This window comes from Nannospalax galili, unplaced genomic scaffold, assembly GCF_000622305.1.
Source record: "Nannospalax galili isolate Female #2095 unplaced genomic scaffold, S.galili_v1.0 scaffold1532, whole genome shotgun sequence".
Classification (NCBI taxonomy): Eukaryota; Metazoa; Chordata; class Mammalia; order Rodentia; family Spalacidae; genus Nannospalax; species Nannospalax galili.
In genome coordinates this window covers 671,011-693,151 of record NW_008330832.1, presented here as the reverse complement: position 1 = coordinate 693,151, position 22,141 = coordinate 671,011, and the positions used below count along the sequence as shown (strand labels likewise).

General features: G+C 42.3%; 1 protein-coding gene across 2 annotated transcripts in view; it reads left to right on the top strand.

Moving 5' to 3' along the window:
- Positions 1–22,141, top strand: part of Fam120a (family with sequence similarity 120A) — a 109,094-nt gene that overhangs the window by 69,593 nt on the left and 17,360 nt on the right. For both annotated transcript variants that reach the window (XM_008852692.2, XM_017803142.2), the window contains exons 9-12: positions 1,309–1,536; positions 3,889–4,063; positions 13,819–14,068; positions 20,155–20,269. In XM_008852692.2, coding sequence (XP_008850914.1) covers positions 1,309–1,536; positions 3,889–4,063; positions 13,819–14,068; positions 20,155–20,269 — 768 coding nt within the window. The remainder of the gene's footprint in view (positions 1–1,308; positions 1,537–3,888; positions 4,064–13,818; positions 14,069–20,154; positions 20,270–22,141) is intronic.

Sequence of the window (22,141 nt, the reverse complement as noted above, 5' to 3'; positions counted from 1 at the left end):
AGTGATGGTGAATCAGCAAGAAATAAGCAACAAAAATACTCTATGGACAGCTATTTTTCATGAAAGAACCTTGAAAAGCACCTTGTAGTGTTTTGTATCTATGTTCTTATGGAAGAGGGAGAGCATAGAAAGCCTTGTGAATCATCCATGGGTTCTTCTTCCTAAGACCAAATTTGGTACTTTGTATATTAAAGGTGAAGTTAGTACTTACCACATTACATACCCTTGGAATGAAGACATTTGTTCCAAAACAGAAAAACACACGTGTCTTTAGGGTGACACTATATCAAACACTAAACAAGTCTCATTTCCAGCATTTATTCTGATCAAGAAAAGAAGTTTACTGTGCAAATAATAATTAATTTTGGGCAGTTTTCCCAACAAATCAGACCACACCAAAGCATCTGCCTCTCCCTCTCTTTTCCTTGGCAGCCTGCCTGGTGCTCATGCAGCCCTGAGTTGCTCTGCTGGGGTCCAGCTTTCCTGGCCTGTGCCTGTGTCTCCTGTTTGTGTGGGCAATTGTTAACAGAATGGGCATTTTCCATCTAGGAGCATATATTATACATCTTTTAGGATTGGCATTTATAGATTTGAGTCATTGTTTTTGATGGGATTAGTTTGGTTTCAAGAGAGGGATTGTGGTGTTCTGTGTTGTTGCTGTTATTCTGCCTCATTTTTGCCTGTGTATAATCAATTTTGGACTTTATTATGACTATAAACAAGTTTTAGATGGGTTTTTGTTCTTTAAGTACCAGCTATGGCAGGACTAGAGTCAGACCTGGATATGAATCCACTTCTTGAGTTACTGGTTACCAAACATTGGTTAAACTACAGAGCCTCTCATAGTGTTAGTTTCCTAATCAATAGCAACATCCACAAGATCTTAAGGACAACAGAAACACGGAACACATGGTGATGGTCTGAGAACAAGGTAAGGCCATACAGCAGCTACCGAGATCTGGAGGCCCCAAGCAAAGAGCAGAGGGTCGAGGAAGATGAGATGAGATGAGATGCTTCCTGAGATGAGTCTTCTGGTCTCCCAAGGCATAGGGAGACACACCCAGGCTGTCCTCCATGGCACAGTGGATGTCACTGGCATTTTTGTGCATAGGGCAGTCCAAAGAGGAATCAGATGAGAATGGTCTCTGGCCTCTGTGCCTTTCAGTTGGCCCTGGATCTGACAACTCTAGGCAGGAGTCATCTGTGTGGCCTCTGTGGTCTTCTGGTGGACAAGCACCTTACAAGCTTGAGGAAACAGGAAATGGACATGAACTCGTTTTTTTCCCCCTCCTGCCCTTTGCTCTGTAGGCAGAAGGTTCATCCACTGCCTCTTCAGGAAGCCAGCTAGCCGAAGGCAAAGGGAGCCATATGGGCACTGTCCAGCCAATCCCGTGCCTCCTGTCGATGCCCACCAGGAACCACATGGACATCACCACACCTCCCCTGCCCCCCGTTGCACCTGAGGTGCTGAGAGTGGCTGAACACAGGCACAAGAAGGGACTGATGTACCCTTACATCTTCCACGTCCTGACGAAGGTATTATTTGTAGGCCTTTGAATGACTTCTGTTATTGGCAGGTGTTGGGTCCCTTTTTGCCTTTTGTGAACCATTTTTTCTATCTTACTAAACAAAAGATGAAATTTTATACCTGTGAATGCAATTTAAAAGTAAGTCATGAAGTCTCAGTTTCCCTTCAATTTAATATAATTTTTTGAAATTTCTAGTGAAATGATACATGACATTGTTTTATGATTTGTATTATTATTTTCTTAGTAAAAGTAAAGATTTCTTATATCATAAATTGTACTGTAATGTCAGGCTAAATCTGATGTCATAAATTTTATCTGACTTCTTTATTATTTGTCCTTAGGCAATAACATCTCTCCTTTTGAGGTGCTAATAGTAGGTCATGCATTCTGACTTGTTCCTCTCTCTCACTGCAGTTTTCATGTAGAATAGGATTTTCAAAGTAGAGTGTAGGATTCTGTTAGTATGTGCACAGTCAGAAAATGCCAGTTAGCTTTTTATACAGTGGCATAATTTCACTTTATTAATATCTTACCAAATGTGTGGTTAAATATATGCATATAGTTGGCATTGGTTTTTAATCTTGTGTCTCAGTGCTTCTCCATGTATTTGAGTTTTCTCACTGATTTGTGGTCTTTGTGTTGGCACACGTGACTTCAGTGACAACTTCATGCAGGATTGGTTCATTACTATTTTGCATTATCAACATGTTTTCCTCAATACCTGTACCACCGTGTTTTTCTCTATTTCTTGCAATCCTCCTGTGATTTGTAAAATGGGATCGGTAAATACAAAAGGCTCCTTCTTGTTCCACACTTCTCACAAAGTGAACTGCTGACCAGCTCATCCAAACATGGAGAGTGTTTAGCCAATGTTATTTACTTAGTTCTTTTAATTCACTTTTTAGTTGTCACTGCCTCCAAGTTTTGCCTTACTCTTTGATAGAGGTGTGCAAGAATATCATTGGTTAGATTGTGGTAGCAAGAGAAATATTCTTTTAGAGAATCACCATAAATTATGAAGGGTGAAAGTTTTGTTATAGAAAAAAAACTGTGGTATATTTAAAAGACCAGAATTTTAGAAGACAACCTTCTATAGAATATACTTAAGAGATGGTACTCTGTTCTCTGAGAGTGGAAATGTAAGGGTCACTGGAGCCACCTTCTGCATCCAGGCTGCCAGTCTTGATGTCTCAGCAGCTGGCTAGATCCATGTGAGGGGTGAAGACTGTTCTAGCAGCCTTCTTCAGTTCCCACAGAGGCCAAGGACAATTGACAGAATGACCACCATTGAGAAAAGTGAGCTTGACTGTCTCTTCAGATTTTAAAATGCTACTTAGAATTTCCTGTGAGCTAGGTTTCCAGGCTGAGGTGTATGCTATGACACGAAGCTTCAAAGCATCATCACAAAAGAAATACTCCCTAGATGAATATGTTAGAGTATGTAGCCACTGGATTAATAAAGAGGAAAATACTGAGGATAAGGAGAATGGCCATTTTGAGATTAAATTTGTGTGAAAGAGCAAATATACAAAATGATTTAAAATTTATCAATAAACTTAACAGGTATCGAGGGTCATACGGGTATTTTTTTACAAATATACTTAAGTAAAATTCCTTAAAGAACATCTGATGTATTGCGATGCCATGAATTAGAATCTTGGCGGCAGTTTCGGTTGCTGAAGGCCACTGTCTCGGTGGCATGCTCTGGAGGCAGATGAAGCTCTTGCCGTATTGGCCTGGGACCCGAGCCGGGGCTGGGGTCCTTTTGCTTTCTGCCCCAGCAGCTGTTTGTGGCCTTGCCCAACAATGGGATTCATAGTGAGCACCAACCACACTGGGACATGAGGATATGTTTAAGACAGAGTTCTGTTAAGGAGATCATTTTTGACATGAGGTAACATTTAATGGAAAAGCCTGGTAAAATCTTACTGTTTCATTTCAAAATACTGAATTCCTTTGATTGTGTATAGGTCATTGAAAATGATAAATTTTATTACATCTGACCATCTTGACCTTGGATAAAAGCTGAGATTTTTCCATGTTTTCTATTGTATTTGTCATCTGATGTTACCTGTCTAGATTGTTTTAAAAGACTTTGGATTATCTATGTGGTTTTCTTTTGTTCTTGGTTTTGAATTAAAAATAACATGGGGTTCATTTTGAGTCTTTGCACTTATGTTTGGACCACAGACTGCCAATGAAGTCTCCTAAATGCCTCACTGTAGGCAAGTTGTTAAGCCATTGACTTGGAATAGAATTGCAATGCCATTAATGGAGATAATGCAGTATATTGCTGTGAGTTTGTTGTAAATTCAACATGAAAAATGTGCAATATTATTCTGCTTTCTTCCATGCAAAGGGTGAAATCAAAATTGCTGTTTCTATTGAAGATGAAGCCAACAAAGACCTGCCTCCGGCCGCCCTGCTCTATAGGCCAGTTCGTCAGTATGTTTACGGAGTCCTGTTTAGTTTGGCAGAAAGCAGAAAGAAAACTGAGAGACTTGCTTTTAGAAAGAACAGACTTCCACCAGAATGTATGTACTGTAACAATCCATTGTTTGTTTACCTCGGTACTTCGTAATCTCTTGTGCATTTTCTAAAGCCTTAGGAGAATCTTGACTGAGTTGCCTGAGACCCTCCTTGTCAGAAGGTGGGCTCTCCTTGGGTCAGTAGGCCAGGATAGAGCCCTCAGGACAGGAAGAGAAACCAGACATTCTTCCTCAGTACCGGTCCAGTAATGATGTTTGTCCAGTAAAATAATAAAACAGTAGGTTTCCTTGTTAAAGTCAGTGCTGATCTGAAAGCAGTCTTGAGTGCCTGTTATTCTCTGTAATTACCCTGTCTTAGTATCCAAGATACATGTGTGTCTGCCCCAAGCTCATGAGGCACAGATCTGTGCTCTCTAGTAGTCGAGAGTTCTGGAGAGCAGGTCCCACAAGGCTCTCAAAAATAGTGGAGTGACCTCAGGACTGCCATGGTTTAGCTCAGAGTCCTCAGTGTGCGCACTTCAGCTCATGACTTCGGGGAGGTTGGGAAAGACTGGAAAGAACTGTTTAGAATGCCGGTCAAAGCTGAGTCCACAGTTTTTATCCTTCATAAGGCCTGTGTCATATTTTGGGGAAACAATGCTTTTTCTTCTTGACAGTTTTATCTGCCAATATATGAATACAAAAGCCACTATACATTATGTTAGGAAATACAGAAAAGATCCCTAAAACATTCAATCTAAAATCAGAATATTGTGAACCATTCTTTAAAGCAAGAACCTTTGGTTGTAACTCTGGCTGTGGTGGGGCAAATGTACCAGCCTCACTGGATGGTGCAACTCACAGCGAGCTCTCCTTGACTGACTGTGCAGTTTTGAGCTTGGAAACTTGAAGCACTTTAGACAAGATTTCATACTGTAGCTCATGCTCGTCAGGAGCTCACAGTAGTCCTTCTTCCCTAGCCTCCTAAGGGCTGGGATGACAGGCAGGAACCAACATGCCTTGCTTAAGTTAAGCAGAGTCTTGAATTTTTTGTTTGCCATTCCTGTGCCGAAGTTATGGCACAGCTCTTAAGGCTTTCAAACAAATGCCTCTCACTACCCTTTCCTGGCGTTACTTATACTGAGAGCTACAGCTGAGTTGCTTATGTACCTATAGCTGGCAGTTGTCATACCAGCCTGGCAGGGCTCCTGCTCTCTAGTCTTTTGTGTCCAAAGGCTGTGGATGCCCACATCGCCCATTCTGATACATCTGCTCAGCCTCTTCAGCCTCAACTCCAAAGATAGGATTGGTTTTGTAGTAGAAGATGTTTTATCTATTTGCTTATGTGTTCCCAAACCAGGATTACGTTTATACAGCAAACTCTTCATGGAGTTTTCATCAGTCATTTGTGCCACCCCCCACAGTAGGGCATAACACACTCCTTCCCCTCAGGCTTGGGGGTTTTTGTATCATGTGTGCTGCCATGCTAGAGACACTCGAGAATAGTCTTGAGCCCTCATGCCCTGCTACAGGATTGAGACCAGCACATATGCCTAGCTGAGCTGTGCTTGGGTGTGCTTGTGCCAACAGATCATAGGGACAAGCCTTTTGTAGAGCTGAAGTATTCAGAATGGGGATTGGGAGTTGCTGGGGGCCAGCAAGGCCTTCGCCTTAGGGATGCTCCCAGTGCTCCTCGGCTTGTTCCAGTCAGGCCAGTTCTAGCTGGGATTAGAGGTCGTGGGAATGAATCGTCAAGGAATGAAAAGATTGGAGTGAGGAAGTGTGCGGTACTCAGGTACCTCAGATGTGCGGGCTGTTGGCCTATCGGAGGAAGAATGGAGTCTGGGAGAATGTATAAGGATGGAGGTGGCAAGCTGCTCCATCCATGTGTTCCCACTATAGACTAACCAAGTTGGCAGAAAGGCCATGGCTCTAAGACAGATGTGACCGGGGCTGTTTCTTCTCTTCCTTCTCCCCACCTCCCCCTTTTAGAAGTTGGAAAATTAAATACTTTGTTGTATTTTCTTGAGTATTAGGCAGGATCTGTTGAAAGAGAAAAAAGTGAATATACCAGAGAGAATAGAAAAAAGTTATAAATAAGGAGTCGTAGAGTTAGGTTAGAGACATGCGAGGCGACATTCTTTGTGGTCACTGTTCCTGGTGAGGGAAGGAAGAACTGTGGATGAGAGGATGCTTCAAGCTTAGTTTGAGAAAGGGAGCTAAAAGTTTGCCAAAGGGTGAGGGCCAGTCAGGTGGGTCTAGGAATGAAGGGCATCTTCTCCATACTGAGAAGGGAGACTGCTGCTTGTTAAATGTAGCTTTGGGTTTAGAGGCAAGTGTTTTTAGAAGGAATTTTATCATGTCTTATTATTCCTTTGTGTGTTACTTTTATGGGCGTGTCTGGCAGGGAGTAGGGAAAATGAGTGAATACAAGTGCACAGTTTTATTGAGATAAGACATGAAGTTTGGTGTATTAGGGATTTAAATTCCTCAGTAAAAGTGTGTATAATTAGGCGTGATGACACACGCCTTTAACCCCAGCACTCGGGAGACAGAGCTTGAACTCTGAATTCAAGGCCAGCCCAGTCTACATAGTGAGTTCCAGACTAGCTGTGTGTGTAATTGCTGAGGTTCTTTGAGTGATCATTGTTGAACAAATGCTGCTTTTCCTTTTTTTCCCCTGATCAAGTGATTTCTGCTCTTTGGTTTTAACTTCTGCATAGGGTTAAGAGAGCCATTCAAGGTTTGCAGTCAGTAATGTCTAAAAAGATGAGGATAGCTTTGTGTAGATTACCACAATAGAGGTAAGACTGTTACACAGGAAAGAAAGGGTCTCTTCAGATGACCATTGTGTAGACAGAATTTCAGATGTTTGGAGAAATGCAATATTACTGTGCTAATGCAAATAGAAACTTTCTAAATGGAAATGATAATACTACTTTGACCTTTAAGGGTAAATATTAGAAGACCTTAGTATGTAAAGATGGTGGGTAAGGTTGTTTTGTTTTGTTTTGTTTTGGGACAGGGTCTCCCTGTAGCCCCAATTGGACTGGAACTCACTGTGGAGACCAGGCTGGCCTCAACCTTAGAGAGATCCGCCTGCCTCTACCTTCTGAGTTGCTGGGATTAAATGCATGTGCCACCACATCCAACGGTGGGTGAGGTTTTTTTGAGCAGTTTTAGAATCTAGGTTTCTATGGAGAACTAACAAAACAGAACTGATTTCATCCATTAGTTACATTCATGGAGGGTGGACAGATAAATCCATAAAAATATAATTATAGGCCCAGTGCAATCCCAGCACTCAATGGGAAGAAGTAGGAAGATTTCCTCAAGGTTTGGGGTCAGTAATGAGTCCATCTTGGCCTATCTTATGAGTTTCAGGCCAACTAGGATTACACAGTGAAATCCTATCCCCCAAACTAAATCAAAAGGAAACACTACTATGACCACCAATAGTTTTTATGGCAGTAATTCCTCCCTACCAGTAAACACTCCAGTTGAATTCCTAGCCCTCAACAGAGACATTTTTATCCTTGACATCTCTTGAGAGTTTTGAGCCTGAATCTTCTCAGCTTGTTCAACTCATTTAAGAACTTAGTATGTGCAGGGGTAGCACAGCATCCTAATGCTCATGAACAGTGTGTGCTTCAAAATGTCTCCCTTGTATCCTATTTGCTGGGTTTCACCTGACTGGATATTTACTCTTCCCTGACTAGCAGCTGGGGCTTCATTACTTGAAATATCTAATAGTTGGTTGTGTGTTTTAGTGATGCTCAGGTGAGGGCTGCCACTTTTTGAGACTGTAAATGAGACGAAACTATCAGTTGTGCTGCCATGAAGCAGCCTAGAAAGGCTTCTCAGGACCTCTTGGCTGACATCATGGGACAATGATTGTATTTCAGTCTTCTTGACATGTTACTGTAACCTATGGTGACAACTCCTGGATCATATGCAGGGTAGATGCATCATTGACACAGGGGAGAAGAGCCATAAGCCATAGAAGGTGTCTTGGGAAGGCAGGTCCTTATAGGATGGTTCTTTTCTGGAGACCCCTGTTCAAGCAGCTGGTATAGTCCTTTCTGAGTGGAAGGTCTGTGATCCAAAATAACTTTAGAATATTTGCAGGGATAAGTTCCTGTTAACGGCCACCATGACAATAAACACTTTGTCAAGATGGGCTTATTTTCAGACAGAACTATTTGAAACTCATGAAGATATTTTGCCGGACATGGTTGCACACTCCTTTAATCTCAGCACTTCCCGGAGGAAGAGACAGGTGGATCTCTGTGAGTTCAAGGACTTCCTGGGTCTACATAGTGAGTTCCAGGCCAGCTGGGGCTACAAGGAGACCCTATCTCAAAGACCAAAAAAAAAAAAAAAAAGGTGTCTTAAGCTTTCTTTAAAAATATTTGACTCTTACTAGATTTGAGACATGTATTTGTTTTAAATTTGGAAATCTAGTTCTGTGATTAAGGCATGAAGACATGTTCATAATTTACTATTAGTTTTCCTGTGATTTGCTTAAAGTTCATTTACCTAAAGTTATTTAAAGCAGCATATGAGATGTTTAAAATAGTCCAACCTTGGCTTGGAGTGTGGCTCATTGGTAGAGCACCTGCCTAGCATGTTTGACACCCCGGGTCTATCCCCAGCACTGCAAAAGAAGGAGGAGGAGAAATGAAATCACTCTAGCTTTTTAAAGTCATTGACTTGTGCTAGCAGTTTATTTCCCACTCCTTTCCATTTTCATGCCTAGGTTTTATAATTTTGCTTTTAAGAAATTCATCAGGAAGAGGGCCAGTGAGGTGGTTCAGCAGGTAAGGGAGTTTGCTGCCAATTCTGATGACCTGAGTTGGATCCCCAGGGTTCACATGGTAAAAGAAGAGAACTGACACCTGCAACATTTCCTCAGACCTCCACAGGTGCGCATGCGCACGCACACTTAATGCATAACTAAGTATAATTTTAAGGTTTTTTTTTGGGGGGGTGGGGTTAATAAACAATTTTTTTAAAAGAAAGTCACCAGAAAGGGGTAGGATATAGCTCAGTGGTAGGGTGCTTACTGAGTTTTGGCAGGGCATGCATGGTTCATGCCCAGACTACAGGAAAACACAGATTACAGAACCTTTGTGATTCTAACAGTGTGCCAGTGGAATTCTGATCATTCTTGGTGGAATGGGCTAAAATGTCCCTGTGGACAATAACCCAGGGCAGGTACCCATACATGTGAGGAAAGGCTCCAGAGTTTCTGCTGTTGTACAGGCTGGAGCCCTGTGTCTGGTGCTGCCTAAGTCTGGACCCTGAAGCCACGCCTCCTGCCTAAGGCTTCACTTTGAAAAGGTAAGAGGCTCTGGAGAATTTCCTAGATTGCAAGGCAGATGACTGGCTTTGTGTCTCCCTGCCTCCTTTTTTGAGTCTTTGTACCCCCACTAGCGTCTCAGTTATAGCCACCCACCCATTTATAGCCTGGGTTCTCTCTAAGGACTGATGGGGAGGGGCCGTAGTGCTTTGGGACAAGAGAGCAAAGCCTAGGTTTCAGAACAGTGTAGTAGAGTAAGAAGCCTTTGGTACAACTGCAGAGTGCAAAGTTCAGGATATGCCCTGAGGTGTGTATGGTGGCACAAAACTGCAACCCTGTCACTCAGAAGTCTGAGGCAGGACATGGGCTCCATAGTGAATTCCTGGCCAGCCTGGGCTACATAATGAGCCCCTGTCTCAAACGAAGCAAACATCATCATCCACTTTATAAAATTAGTCATTTTTTTCTTGCTTGTGTATTCCTTATAAGAAGTCTTCCCGCATACCCCAAAAATTATATACAGGAAATAGGCCTATAAAAAGATGAAAGACTTTTGCAAGGGAGGTGGAAAGAGTGCAGTTTGGCTCTGTGGTAGCAACAGAGCACTTGCCCAGCATACTGAAGCCCAGGTTTGAGTTCCAGCACAAATGGGTGTGTGTGGCGAGGGGGTGGCTCATGCTTGTAATTTCAGCACCCAGGAGGCTTAGGCAAGAGGTGTGAAATGTTCAGAAATCTAGGATTTTGCTAATATTACTTGAGTTGGGGTAGATTCCCAAAGTTAACCTTGTGACACGTACCCAAGGCGAGGAGTCCTGTTAGGTATGATGCAAGGAAATGATTAATATCTGATGGAAAGCACTGAGTTTTGATGGGCAGCTTAGGTGTGACAGTGTTTTATGGCCCCCACATTTCATTTTGGGGGTGTCCTTTCTGTGAAGTAAATGTGTTATAAATTGAACTTCTAATCCTGTAGAGACCTAATGACCTAAAGTTTCTTCTGCTAAGGTAAAAGATGAGTTTAGGGTAGGGTAAGGAAGCCGACCTTGCCTTTTGGAAGCAGGCTTCTTCTTGCAGCATTGAATTTTCCTGTCAGAAAAGGTGACATTAATGTTGGTTGAGGTGACAGATCATAGATCTTCTGCTGTGTGAGCTGACCTTTGGTGTGCTCTTACTCTGCTTTGAAAAGACAGTGTGAGCATGACCCTGCAGTGCTTCTAATGCAGATTCATATGTTTCACTGTGCTCCATTCCAACACCAGGCAGCACCCACCCTGTAACCCAGTGCTCTGGCATCCTCACGGACAATTCTTGCCCAGACATTGTAGTGAAAATGCTAAGACATCTCGCTGGAGTACAGCTGGAGAGCTCTCGTTCCTGGGCAACAGGGACTCTGAGAAGGCCTCTCAGCCAGTGCCCTCCAGTGCCCAGGGCAAGGACTTGGAAAGTGAGCCTAGCCTTCTGCTTTCCTAGTTCCCAATCTGAAGAGTGGATGTCCCTTGGAATTCTTTAATCTGTAAGCACTATTTAAAATTAGTCTTTGGAAGTAGAGGGTAGATCTGGGAGGAGTTAGAGGGAGGAATGAGGGCTGAATATGATCACATATTGTGTGAAATGAACTATTCAAAGAATTAATAAAAATAGTTTAACATTTTAGATTTTAAAAATAATTTATTGTAATAAATATAATGATAATTTTAACATAAGTATTAATAATACATGATCTCATATAGTTTTCTCTACATGGTGAGGAGTGCTAGCTGCTTTTTATATAAATGATTAGATTTTGCTGCATAGCAAGCCCTTCTCCTTAGTCCCTGGAACCGGGCCAGCATTGAGAACCTAAGGCTGTCTCTTGTCCCAGCCCTGCCTGGCACATAGTAAGTAGCCACTAGATATGTGTAATGATTGGCCAGTGCTTCCATAGCTATTGAGTGGTATGTACTCAGAAGAGCTCCAAATATTAGACTGTTTACAAAGAGCTGAGCATCTGGTAAAAAAAAAAAAAAAAAAAAAAAAAAAAACAAGTCCTGAGCATCCTTGTATTTGGAGCAAGCTTTGTGTGTTTATCATGCCTGTTAGATTTGAGCTGTACTTATTGTGTGAGCATTGCAGGTGGACAACCAAAGTGAAGGCACAAGCCTCACCCATCCCTTCTGTGTCTATGATCTTGCCTGGAAACCTGTGCACACTGGATCCCCAAGGTGTCAGGTCAATGGTGTAGCATCAGGTGAGGCGAATTCAGCCCTCAACTGGCCCACTGAGCCCCACGGCAGAAAGCTGTCAGGGTTCTGAGGCCAGAAGAAGTGCTTCTAAGGGCTCCAGGCAGGCAATACCTAGAATGAAAATAAAACATAATCAAATAATCAGTGTGGTGCCTGCTTGTTACTAAGATGTATATACATAGTGAGATCTGGTCTCAAAAGTAAATAAAATATAGTGTTTGCTTAAAAACAAAAAGAGTACAAAAATAGCTGATGAAAGGGAAATATAAAGACAGATTAATCAGAGTGTCTCTTCCACTTAAGAAAACGCCAAGGGACTATAAATACAGGCAATCTGTGTTTTTTATGTTTTACTAAAGTGCATGCTGTAAGCAGGGTGTGTTTGTGGAGCTGGTGTGGTGTGTATATAGACAGGGGAGGATTGAGAGAGAGAATATGAGAATGTGAGAGCGAGCTAGCACATGTCATGGATGTAGAAATCTGGTCAGCAGCTCAGTTTGGTGCTCCGTCGCTTGCTTTCTACTCTCAGAACCTGGCATCCTTTGTGATGGATACAGGTGGGAGGCAGGGAGAGGAATGGGCTTCCAGGATGGCTGCTCATGTGATGATGATGATCCTATATGTTCTGGTACTGCTGCTGATGGGGAAGCTTCTGGAAGCTGAGCTGTGCTAGCGCTCAGCAGGAACCCTGTGGGAGGGTGTACCTTAGATTGTGCGTCCAAGGACAGGCTATGCTTGGTAATGGAGATTTTATTGAGTTTCTACTTGACACTTAAAATATTCAATAAAAACAAATAAGTATATGTTCATATATGCATGTATATTTGTTTTGAGTTGATGAACTTTGAAGTAAGCATTTTGAGTTGTCTCAGATATCCCTTTAACACTATTCAACGTTAAATATTCTTAAAGATGTTGACACTTAACATTTCCATTGGAGTTGGCAAAGTGTAAAGGAAAGCAATTTGCCTAATGACAGAAGTACGGGTACCTCTTGTAAAAGGAAATTTTTCAGTGACTGTCGCCACTTGTACCCCTACTGGGCCCACTGGGCTTCATGTGAAAGAGGGCTTGTTGGGGTTGAAATGTGTTTAAGCATTTTTTTTTCTTCTGTTGCTGATACACTGTACCTCCCAGTACCTAACTCCTGACAGTTTTCATTCCCTTTGAAGAGATTATTGTATCGTCTGACTATACTTAGACTCTGAGTGGAACTGGAAATCGGCCAGTTAACTTGGGTAACTCTGCCATGATTTTGGAGTCTTCTGAATCTCAGCGGCGTAAGGCATTACCTTAGAGAAAATGAACCTGGGGGTGACGGTTACTTGGATAGAATATCCACAGCCCCATCCTGGTTGCCATGCCAGCGATGGAGCCTGGAGCTCAAGGCCCTACTCTGGTTCCAGCATTTGCTACTTGTTATTTGTGAAATGCATACCTAGTTTCATCATCAGATTGTTACTTCAGTGCAATTGATGAGGAGTTTTAACTTCCCCATTGGAGGATGGATTGTCATCTTTGTATTTCCACCCTTGTAGATTTCTCATGGTGTATTTGAAAACTGTGGGACTATGTGCGTGTTTCTGTGTTTGTAAGAATTGACTCCAACAGTGATGAAACACCGTGGATGTGAGGCATTGTCTGTATTACATGAACTTAGCATTTCCTACCTCCTTTGAAATGAAATGTTGGAGAATTTTACTCTGTCTTAAGTCCTCCTGAAGATAAATTGCCATGTACTGCCATCATCTGTGATTCAGAACTTGAAACGTTGCCTCTACTTATGTCTTACTGGCCATTCTATAGAGTTGACTGCTTTTTCTAGTAGGAAATACTTAAGTAAAGTTACTACCAAATGTGAATTTCTCAGATCTGATTTGTGAAAGTATGTAGAAGAGATTGCCTGATTTGGGTTTATATGCTGAAGTTAACAGAGAATCCTATACTTCTGTGAATTATATCCATTATCACAAAATTGTTATCACTAAAATTCATAGTAGATTAAAACTATTAATAAATTTTGTATTAACATCCTTGATTTATACATTTGACATGGGGAAATCAAGTCTTGATCTGTCTGAGAAGAATTTTATGTATGACCTGACTAAAGATCTGAATGAGCTGTTAAATCACAGAATAGAGGCACAGAGAGACATAGACTCTGTGGTTATTAACGAATGCGTCATTCCCTGTGAGGGAGGCCAGTCTGAGGCCTGTTGGTAGAACAGGTTGTTTTTGTGCAGGCTGGAGGCCAGTGAGCAAGCTGCGATGAGCTCCTCTGTGTTTTTTCTCTGCAGTCTCGCCGGTGATCATCAAGGAATGGGCAGCTTACAAGGGGAAGTCTCCTCAGACCCCGGAACTAGTTGAAGCTCTGGCCTTCCGAGAGTGGACGTGTCCCAACCTGAAGAGGCTTTGGCTGGGCAAGGCGGTAGAGGACAAGAACCGCCGGATGAGGGCTTTTCTGGCCTGCATGAGGTCTGATACCCCAGCCATGCTCAATCCTGCCAATGTGCCCACTCACCTCATGGTGCTCTGCTGCGTCTTACGGTATGTGACCTCATGAAACTAGAGGGAGACCTGGGGACCCTAGGGTACCAGGGAAGGCACAGTCAAGGTATTCAAGGTCCGTAGGAATTGTGCTTGTTTGTTGAGCTTTGTCTTTAACCCATGTTTATATATATTCTAGGAATTTATGTCACATAAATGCAACTAATTTAGAAAATATGTATAGCCGGTGAATATTATACAATAATTGTGTGTGTGTGTGCGTGTGTGTGCGCGCGCACGCGTGCATGCACATGTGTGAATATAGAGGCCAATGTTGGGTGTCTTCCTCAGTTACTCTTCACCTTGTTTTTTGTGACAGGGTCTGTCATTGAACCTGGGGCTCACCTAGCTCAGCTTCACTGGCTGGCTAGCAAGTGCAAGGGGTATTCATTTGCTGTAACCCTAATGCTGAGTTTACAGACACAAGCCTCCTCACTAGGCTTTTATATGGATGCTAGGGAGCCAAACTTGGGTCTTTGTGCAGCAGACACTTTACCAACTGAACCATCTCTCCTAGCCCCCACGTAACAATTTTAGACATAGTTTATTCTTTAAAAATTGATGATTTTGTTGTGGTTAAACTTTATTGTACAAAAAAAATTGATGATTTTGGGGCTGGAGAGATGGCTCAGTGGTTAAGAACACTGGTTGTTCTTGCAGAAAACCTGGGTTTGAATCCCAGCACCCACATGGCAGCTAACAACTGTCCATTAACTCCAGTTCCAGGGGATCCGACAGCTTTTCTGTCCTCCGTGGGCATTGCACAACATGGGTACACTTACCTACATGCAGGCAATACACGCATACACAGAAAATAAAAATAATAAATTTTTTTAAAAAAATTGATGATTTTGAAGACTGTAAAGGAGATTATATATTTCATATTCCTTGAAATTCTTCTGGAGGGATAATCTGTCTTCTTTTCCTTTCACTTAATCAGTATAGACAAAAGTAATTACTTTGTGTTATCTCATTACATTGTCCTGGCTGTGACAGGAGTGCTCAGGAGTGCTCTCTGGTTGGCCCTCTGGCACAAGTTATCCTTTGGTTTGGGGACACTTTCTTTTTTTCTGCTCCTATGAGGTGATTTTGGTGTGTCAGTGTGAATTGTTCTTCATGACCTCTGACATGGCCTGCTATTTACTACAGCTTTGCTTGATGCTCTGTGGGCTGGCCCCCATGGTCTCTGTTGACTCTGCCATTCTCTGAGCACTTCTTTGCAACTTTGCAGAAGTTCTCTTCCCTTCTTATCTACCTCAGCTCTAGGATCCTCACGTTGGACTCTTAGCAATTCTGGTTGCTCCAAGTAGGTGTGGTGTTAGAAACAGACTTGTAGTGGTGATTCCTTATATCTCATTCCTCCTAGGGCACCATGAGTATACAAGATAGCCGCTGCCTTGTGTTCTTATTTTCCACTGAAAACACTGTGTTCACCCTGGTTCCTGTAATCTGGCCCAGAATACTGACCCCTCCACATGTATGACTTATGGCTCTGGCAGCAAGTCCTGCCTGCTCTGGCATCCTTAGGGCTCCTTTTCTTGTTTCTGTTTCCTGGCAACATGTGTCTCCAAGGCCTGGCCCTTTCAGAAACCTGCGTTTTCCCCTGGCTGCACCTTGTGCACGCCCTGCTGACCCCATTTGATTACCATACTCCTCATCCCTTGTGAGTCCCACAACCCTAACTTTAATAGTAAGGGAAGGAGACAGAGTTTTATTTATAATCTTTATTTCCTGAAGTTTCTTAAATTTATAACAGACTTTAATACCAGTAACTTAAGATGCTTTTTAAAAATCATTTTTTATGCCTTCTTAATAGAAATTGATCAAGTAGAACACTGTCAGTTTGTTACCTTCCTTTGACTAAGGTTTTTTTTTTTTTTTTCTTTTAGAGCCTTCTGGTTTCCTCTGATGGAAATTCAGTTAAGGACAGCTTTCTATCCATCAAACCAAATGCTAGCTGAAAATTCAAGATGAGGGGTTGGGGAGATGGCTCAGTGATTAAAAGTGCATTCTGCATGAGCAGCATAAGGACTTGAGTTTGGATACCCAGCACCCACAGAAAAGCTGGGCAGGGTGCTGTCTACCTGTAATCCCACCACAGGATAGGCAGAGGCGGGAGGCTAGGCAGAGGCAGAAGGCTATCTGGGGCTTCCTGACCAGCCAATCTTGCTGAATTAGAAAGTTCTGTGTTAATTAGGAGACCCTATTTCAAAAAATAAGGTGGAAGTGTAGTTGAAGAAGAGCCCACCCCCACCCAGAGACAGAGGGGGTAGAGGGGGGGAGGGAAGGATGAAGGGAGGGAGATTGAATGAAGTGTGCTCTGAAATAAAGTTAGCAAAAGTGAATTTGGTTGCTCTTCTAGTTTGCTTTTTGTTGCTGTGACCAAAAGCAACTTGGGGAAGAAAGGGCTTGTTTATTTAGCTTATAGGTTACAGCCCATCATCAAGGGAAGGCAAGGCAGGAGCTCTAGGCAGGAACTAAAGCAGAGACCACAAGGAAACACTACTTAGTGATTTGCTCCCCTAGCTTGCTCAGCTAGTTTTCTTGAACAGTCCAGGCCCACCTAATCAGGGATAGCACTATCCACAGTGGTCTAGGCCCTCCTACATTAATTAGCAATCAAGAAAACGCCCCACAGACATGCCCTATGCCACTCTGATGGAGGAAAGCCCTTCCTTGAGATTCCCTTTTCCCAGGTATATCTGGGTTTGTGTCAAATTGACAAAAAGTAATCAGCACAGTCACCTTCTTTCTTCCAAATGTGAAGTGATGTTTAGCACCTGACTTGTTCATGCTCCACTGACCCAAGCAGCACCCTGGACCCAAGTAACACATGATTTGTGTATGCCCTGAGGCAGCACATAGCCACAGTTTTTGGTCACGGGTAAGGTATGATGTCTACATTTTGTCAGCCTCATGGACAAGTTCGTGTGCCCCAGATTGATATTCTTCTATCTTGACTATCCTCTTAGCCCCTCACATGGCTAGTGCCACTTAGAGACTCCCTCTGTGTTAGTGCCTACAGTAATGGACATAGTGGCAGGAGGCGTGAAGCATCTCCTACCTGCCTCTCTGTATAGATCATCCTTCATTTAGCCCTGACAATCTCCATGTTACTAAAGAGCAGATAAGCTTTGGAAGGTTCTAGAATAATCTAGACTAACCCTAGTCTTTGTAATAGAAAGTAAAGGCAGGGAAGGGGAAGATTTAAGCAGCTCTTCTAAGGACCATGACTGTCAAGCTCTCTAAAAAATATTTGTACTCTACTCAATCCTGACTTCTCCACAAATCTTATAGATGGACTTGGTAATGTAAATGGGATCTGAAAACATTCTAAATGCACAAATAGGAATCACTGAGTAAATGAGACATCCTAGAGTGAGCTGCTGTTCTTGCTGTCTGCAGGTTCTGGTATCTGATACTTGTATTTGTAAATACGCATTTTTCAACTGTATGCAAAAAGAGCTAGCAGTAAGAAAAGCAAGTTTAGGAAACAGACATTCTAAGCAACAAAGGCATGTGTTCTGTAGCTACACTGAGTTCTGAATCCCTCCTGTCAGCAAACCAGGGAAGATAAGGGACGATGGCAAGGACCATCTTTTACTGATCCAATTTTTTTTAAAAAACGAACTTAGAACCAGGATGGAATCTGGTGAGATAGTGTTCATGGGTCAGAGTTGTTCTATGGGAAATGAAAGGTGCTGTGAATGCCGGGTGGGGAGGCTGCAGGACAGCGTAAATGTGGCAGTGCCACTGCAGTGGACACTTATGAGAGGGAAGTTCCTGTTATGTCACCACAACAAGATATAGATACAGATAGAGAGATATAGAAAAAATATATAGATATACATTCTGAACAACAATGGCATGTGTTCTGTAGCTATGCTGAGTTCTGTATATATAGTATATGTATATATCTATCATATATATATATATAGAGAGAGAAAGTAAAGAATATTGTATATTAAACATAATATCCTACAGTTTTTTGTAGTCAGTAATGGGGGCTCTCTTCATATTTGCTTGTTTTTTTCTTCCATCTCAGATTGAACCTCAACGGGACCAATGTGTAAGACTGTGGCACTTAGTTGCAAAGGATATCATTTTTGTCATTGCAAATATTGACAATTAATTGACTTTTATGTCACTGTTTAGTGCAGTAGAAATAGTATTCATTTACTTTGAAATTGCATTACTTGGGGCTGGAGAGATGGCTCAGCAGTCAGAGAGCTGTCTGTTCTTGCAGAGGACCCAGGTTCAATCCCAGAACCCACATGGCTAACAACTGTCTATAACTCCAGTTCAAAGGAATCTGGCACTCTCTTCTGACCTCCATGGGCATTGTACAACATGGGTGCACTTACACACATGCAGGCAATACATTCATACACATAAAATAAATGAAACATAGAAAAGATTGATTTGAAAAAGAAGAAATTGCATTACCCTTCTACTTGGTTCATATAACTCTACCATGAAGTCATGCTGTGCTTCAGTTTCCTCATCTCTGAAACAGGATAATTGTTCCTGCCTCAGAATTGCTAGGACAATAGATAAGTTCCTATCTGTAAAATATTCAGACTACTGCCTGCCGACTGTGAGCACATGGAATTCCAGTTTGGAATTTCCTGGAAGGCACCTTAGTAATGATCTTAAAATCTGCACCTTCTTAGTTTATGTTCCTATACGTGGATGCCAGCTTTCATCTTGGTTTGGGGTTTGGTTTTCTATTTTGTTTTTTGTGTGGTTGTTTTTGGTCTCTTTGAGACAGGGTCTTCCTGTAGTCCCAACTGACCTGGAACTCACTATGTAGACCAGGCTAACCTTGAACTCATAGAGATCTACCTGCTTCTCTGCCTCCTGAGTGCTGAGATTAAAGGCATATGCCGTAACACCCAACTCATCCTGGTTTTGTTTAACTTAGTTTTAAGCCCAAGAAAGCTTACTCAGCAGGCGAGGATGGAAAGAGTGCCGTTAGGCTAGGACTCCTTACTCCTGGGAGTTGTTCTCCAGAGCTCATGTAGCAGTCTGTCATCGGGAGTTTTTTATTTTATTTTTATTTTTTTTTAATGCCTGCATGTAGGTAAGTGCACACCTGTCATGCAATGCCCACAGAGGTCAGAAGAGGCTGTCGGATCCCCTGGAACTGGGGTTATAGACAGTTGTTAACTGCCGTGTGGGTGTTGGGATTCAAACCCGGGTCTTCTGCAAGAACAACCAGTGTTCTTAACCGCTGAGCCATCTCTCCAGCCCCCATTGGGAGTTATTTTTAATGGGTAGCTAGTAACCTGATCTGGTCCTCCCTCAGGTTTGTTGGAGGCAGAGAATCAGTACCATTGAGTTCCTAGCTTTATGACTGTGGTACATAATTAGCCATTCACATTCCCACACTAGAATGCTACTTGGGCATGAGCTCTGTGTAGTGACCCAGGCTATGGGTAGCTTGGCAGATCTGTCCTAGTGAAAGTTGAATCCCTTCAGTTGCCCACACCAGAATGTTGCACATGTGAAGGTGCCTGTGTTAGTACACTGAGAACTCTCCAGGACTTTGACCCTTCCTGTCCCATTCCCATGTTCAGCTTCTCCTGAGAAAACCAGAATTGAAATGAATCAGTTGTGTGATTGTGTTTGTGTACTGTGAGGTTTTAGATGCTTTGTGAGAGTGAAGTTGTATCAAAGACCACTGATAAGCTAGTTTTTAGGCAGAGACAATTTAGTACGCTGTGTTTTGTTTTGAGACAAAAATCTTACATGTAGCTCTGGCCGGCCTGGAACTTGCTATGTAGACCATGCTGCCTATAAACTCATAGAAATCCACGTGCCTCTACCTCCCAAGTACTGGGATTAAAGGCATGCTTCAGCACACCTGGCAAGTGTACTGTTTTTAATGACTGTGTAGTACAGCGTTCTGGCAAGCTGAGTGATGATCGTTTATGAGCTTTCAACTGGCATCCTCATGTGGAGACAGAAAAGCTGTAAGAGAAAGCCTCAGGAGCCTTCCTCATTTTTACCATCCCAGACTGACTGAAAATCTGCTCGGTTCTTTGAAGGACTGGCTGATACCACTCCTTTCTATCCCTCACCAGGTATATGGTGCAGTGGCCTGGAGCTCGCATTCTACGGCGTCAGGAGCTGGATGCTTTCCTGGCTCAGGCGTTGTCCCCCAAACTCTACGAGCCTGACCAGCTGCAGGAGCTCAAGGTAACTATCAGCCTGTTTCCTTGTCTGGGGAAGTCTTGTTTTGGATTTTGGTATAACTTGCTAACCCTCACCAGACAGTCATTCAGGGCACTAAACTAATGGTCTAATTCCATATGAGTCAGAGCCTTCAAGGCAAGAGGGACATTCCTGTCTAGGTATGCCTGTGCCACCAGGGTTTGTAAACAGGTACACAGTCAATTCCATGTTTAGCAGAGATTTTTCCCTGTTTATCAATGGATGTTTATTCTTGTTTTTCACATCAGGAAATAAACTTCTCTTTTTTATTTTACCAGGGGATTCCAAGCCCTGAGAGGGTTTGATCTTAGGAATTTTCTAACATCTAGCCAGAATTCTTTTTCTTATTTCATTCCATTGTTCCTAGCTGCAACTTTAGTTTTCTCTAAAGCATGTTCTTTGCCCTTCTAGTATTATACAATCCCTTTTTAAAGAACCGCTTGAAGAACGGTGTTAGACATCATCCCCAAACCCCTTTTCGTGAGCGTTTAATATCATATTCTTTTAATTTCTCCTTCTAGCACTTCCTTTTGTTCTTTGTGTTGGCGATGTTTATTTTCTCCTCCGTTGTCCCCAGTTTTGTAGTGTGCATCTTTTTCACTATACTTATTAGTTGCTATGTTCATGATTATAATTGCTTTCTAATTTCTATATTAAATATTAGAAAGTTCAAGGCCTCAAGGTTAGCTAAATTCATAGCTCTGCCTTTTTAATGTTCAGGGTTTTGTTTTCTTTGTCATCAATTATTTTTCTTTTCTTTTTTTCTTTTTCTTTTTTTTAACAAAATTTTATTTAAAATCAGTTAATCTCTTTTGACAAAATCACCTTCGCTTTTAAATCTTTTTACTGTTCCTTATGAACGTATCTTTTACTGCAGAGAGATTTTAGACTTGCTCTGTAAATTTTAAAAAATATATTTGACAGGTGGTTCTCAATAAATTTCTGATTTTCCCTAAATTATTGTGTTAAATTGCATAATTTGGTGTTGATCAGAGTTCCCCTCAGGCTTCTGATGACTTTGAAACAAGCTAAGTACAAAACCAAAGCTCAGCACAGTTCCCCTCAAATTGTGTTCTTTGCTTTGTGAAAGCTCAGGCTTTTCTGTTTGTTAGGCAGAAATTGTTACTGTCTTTAACACTTTTGTTTTCGGTGTCAGGCAGTGTGGCGGACCCAGTCAGGTCCTCCCTCGTGCTCCCCGGGTACCCCGTCACCACCGTCCTCGCCGCAGGCTGTGCTTCAGGGGGTGGAAACACTGCCCTAGAGTGTGGTGCCACCCTCTACTTCTCCTCCTGTTTCTCTTGTGTAGATTATTCCTTCAGTATTGACATCCCAGTTCTGAAAATCAGACCGCCAGGGACCAGGTATGCCCACCAAGCCTTATTCACCATCAAGTTACTTTAACCAAAGTCCATCTTCTCTCCCATATCCTTTTCATTTTCGGATCCACGTTCAGGATGTGCCTTTTGAAAGAAGCTTTCATTTTGGTTCTTTTGAGGCCTTAGAACTTTCATGGTTTTCTCCTGGTTCTTCATCTAAGGCGAGATGTTCCTAGAGATGTATCAGAGAGATGCATTCCATGAAGGGGCCTTCTGCCTCACTCATCGCTGCCCGGGTCTTCTTGTATGGAGGTTGATGGTCCCCTTTCACGAGCTCAGCCCACACTAAGAGTTTCATTGTCAGGATTAGTGTACATTTCAGAAGAGCTGTGAGAAGAAATACCATTTGATTGAGAGGAAGGCAGTTTTTTTGTTTTTTGTTTTTTTAGATTAAGGATCCTCTCAGCTATTGAATTGAGAATTGATAGGGATTTCCTCATTTCAATTCTACCCAAAATTCCTATGCAGACCTCAGGGTTCT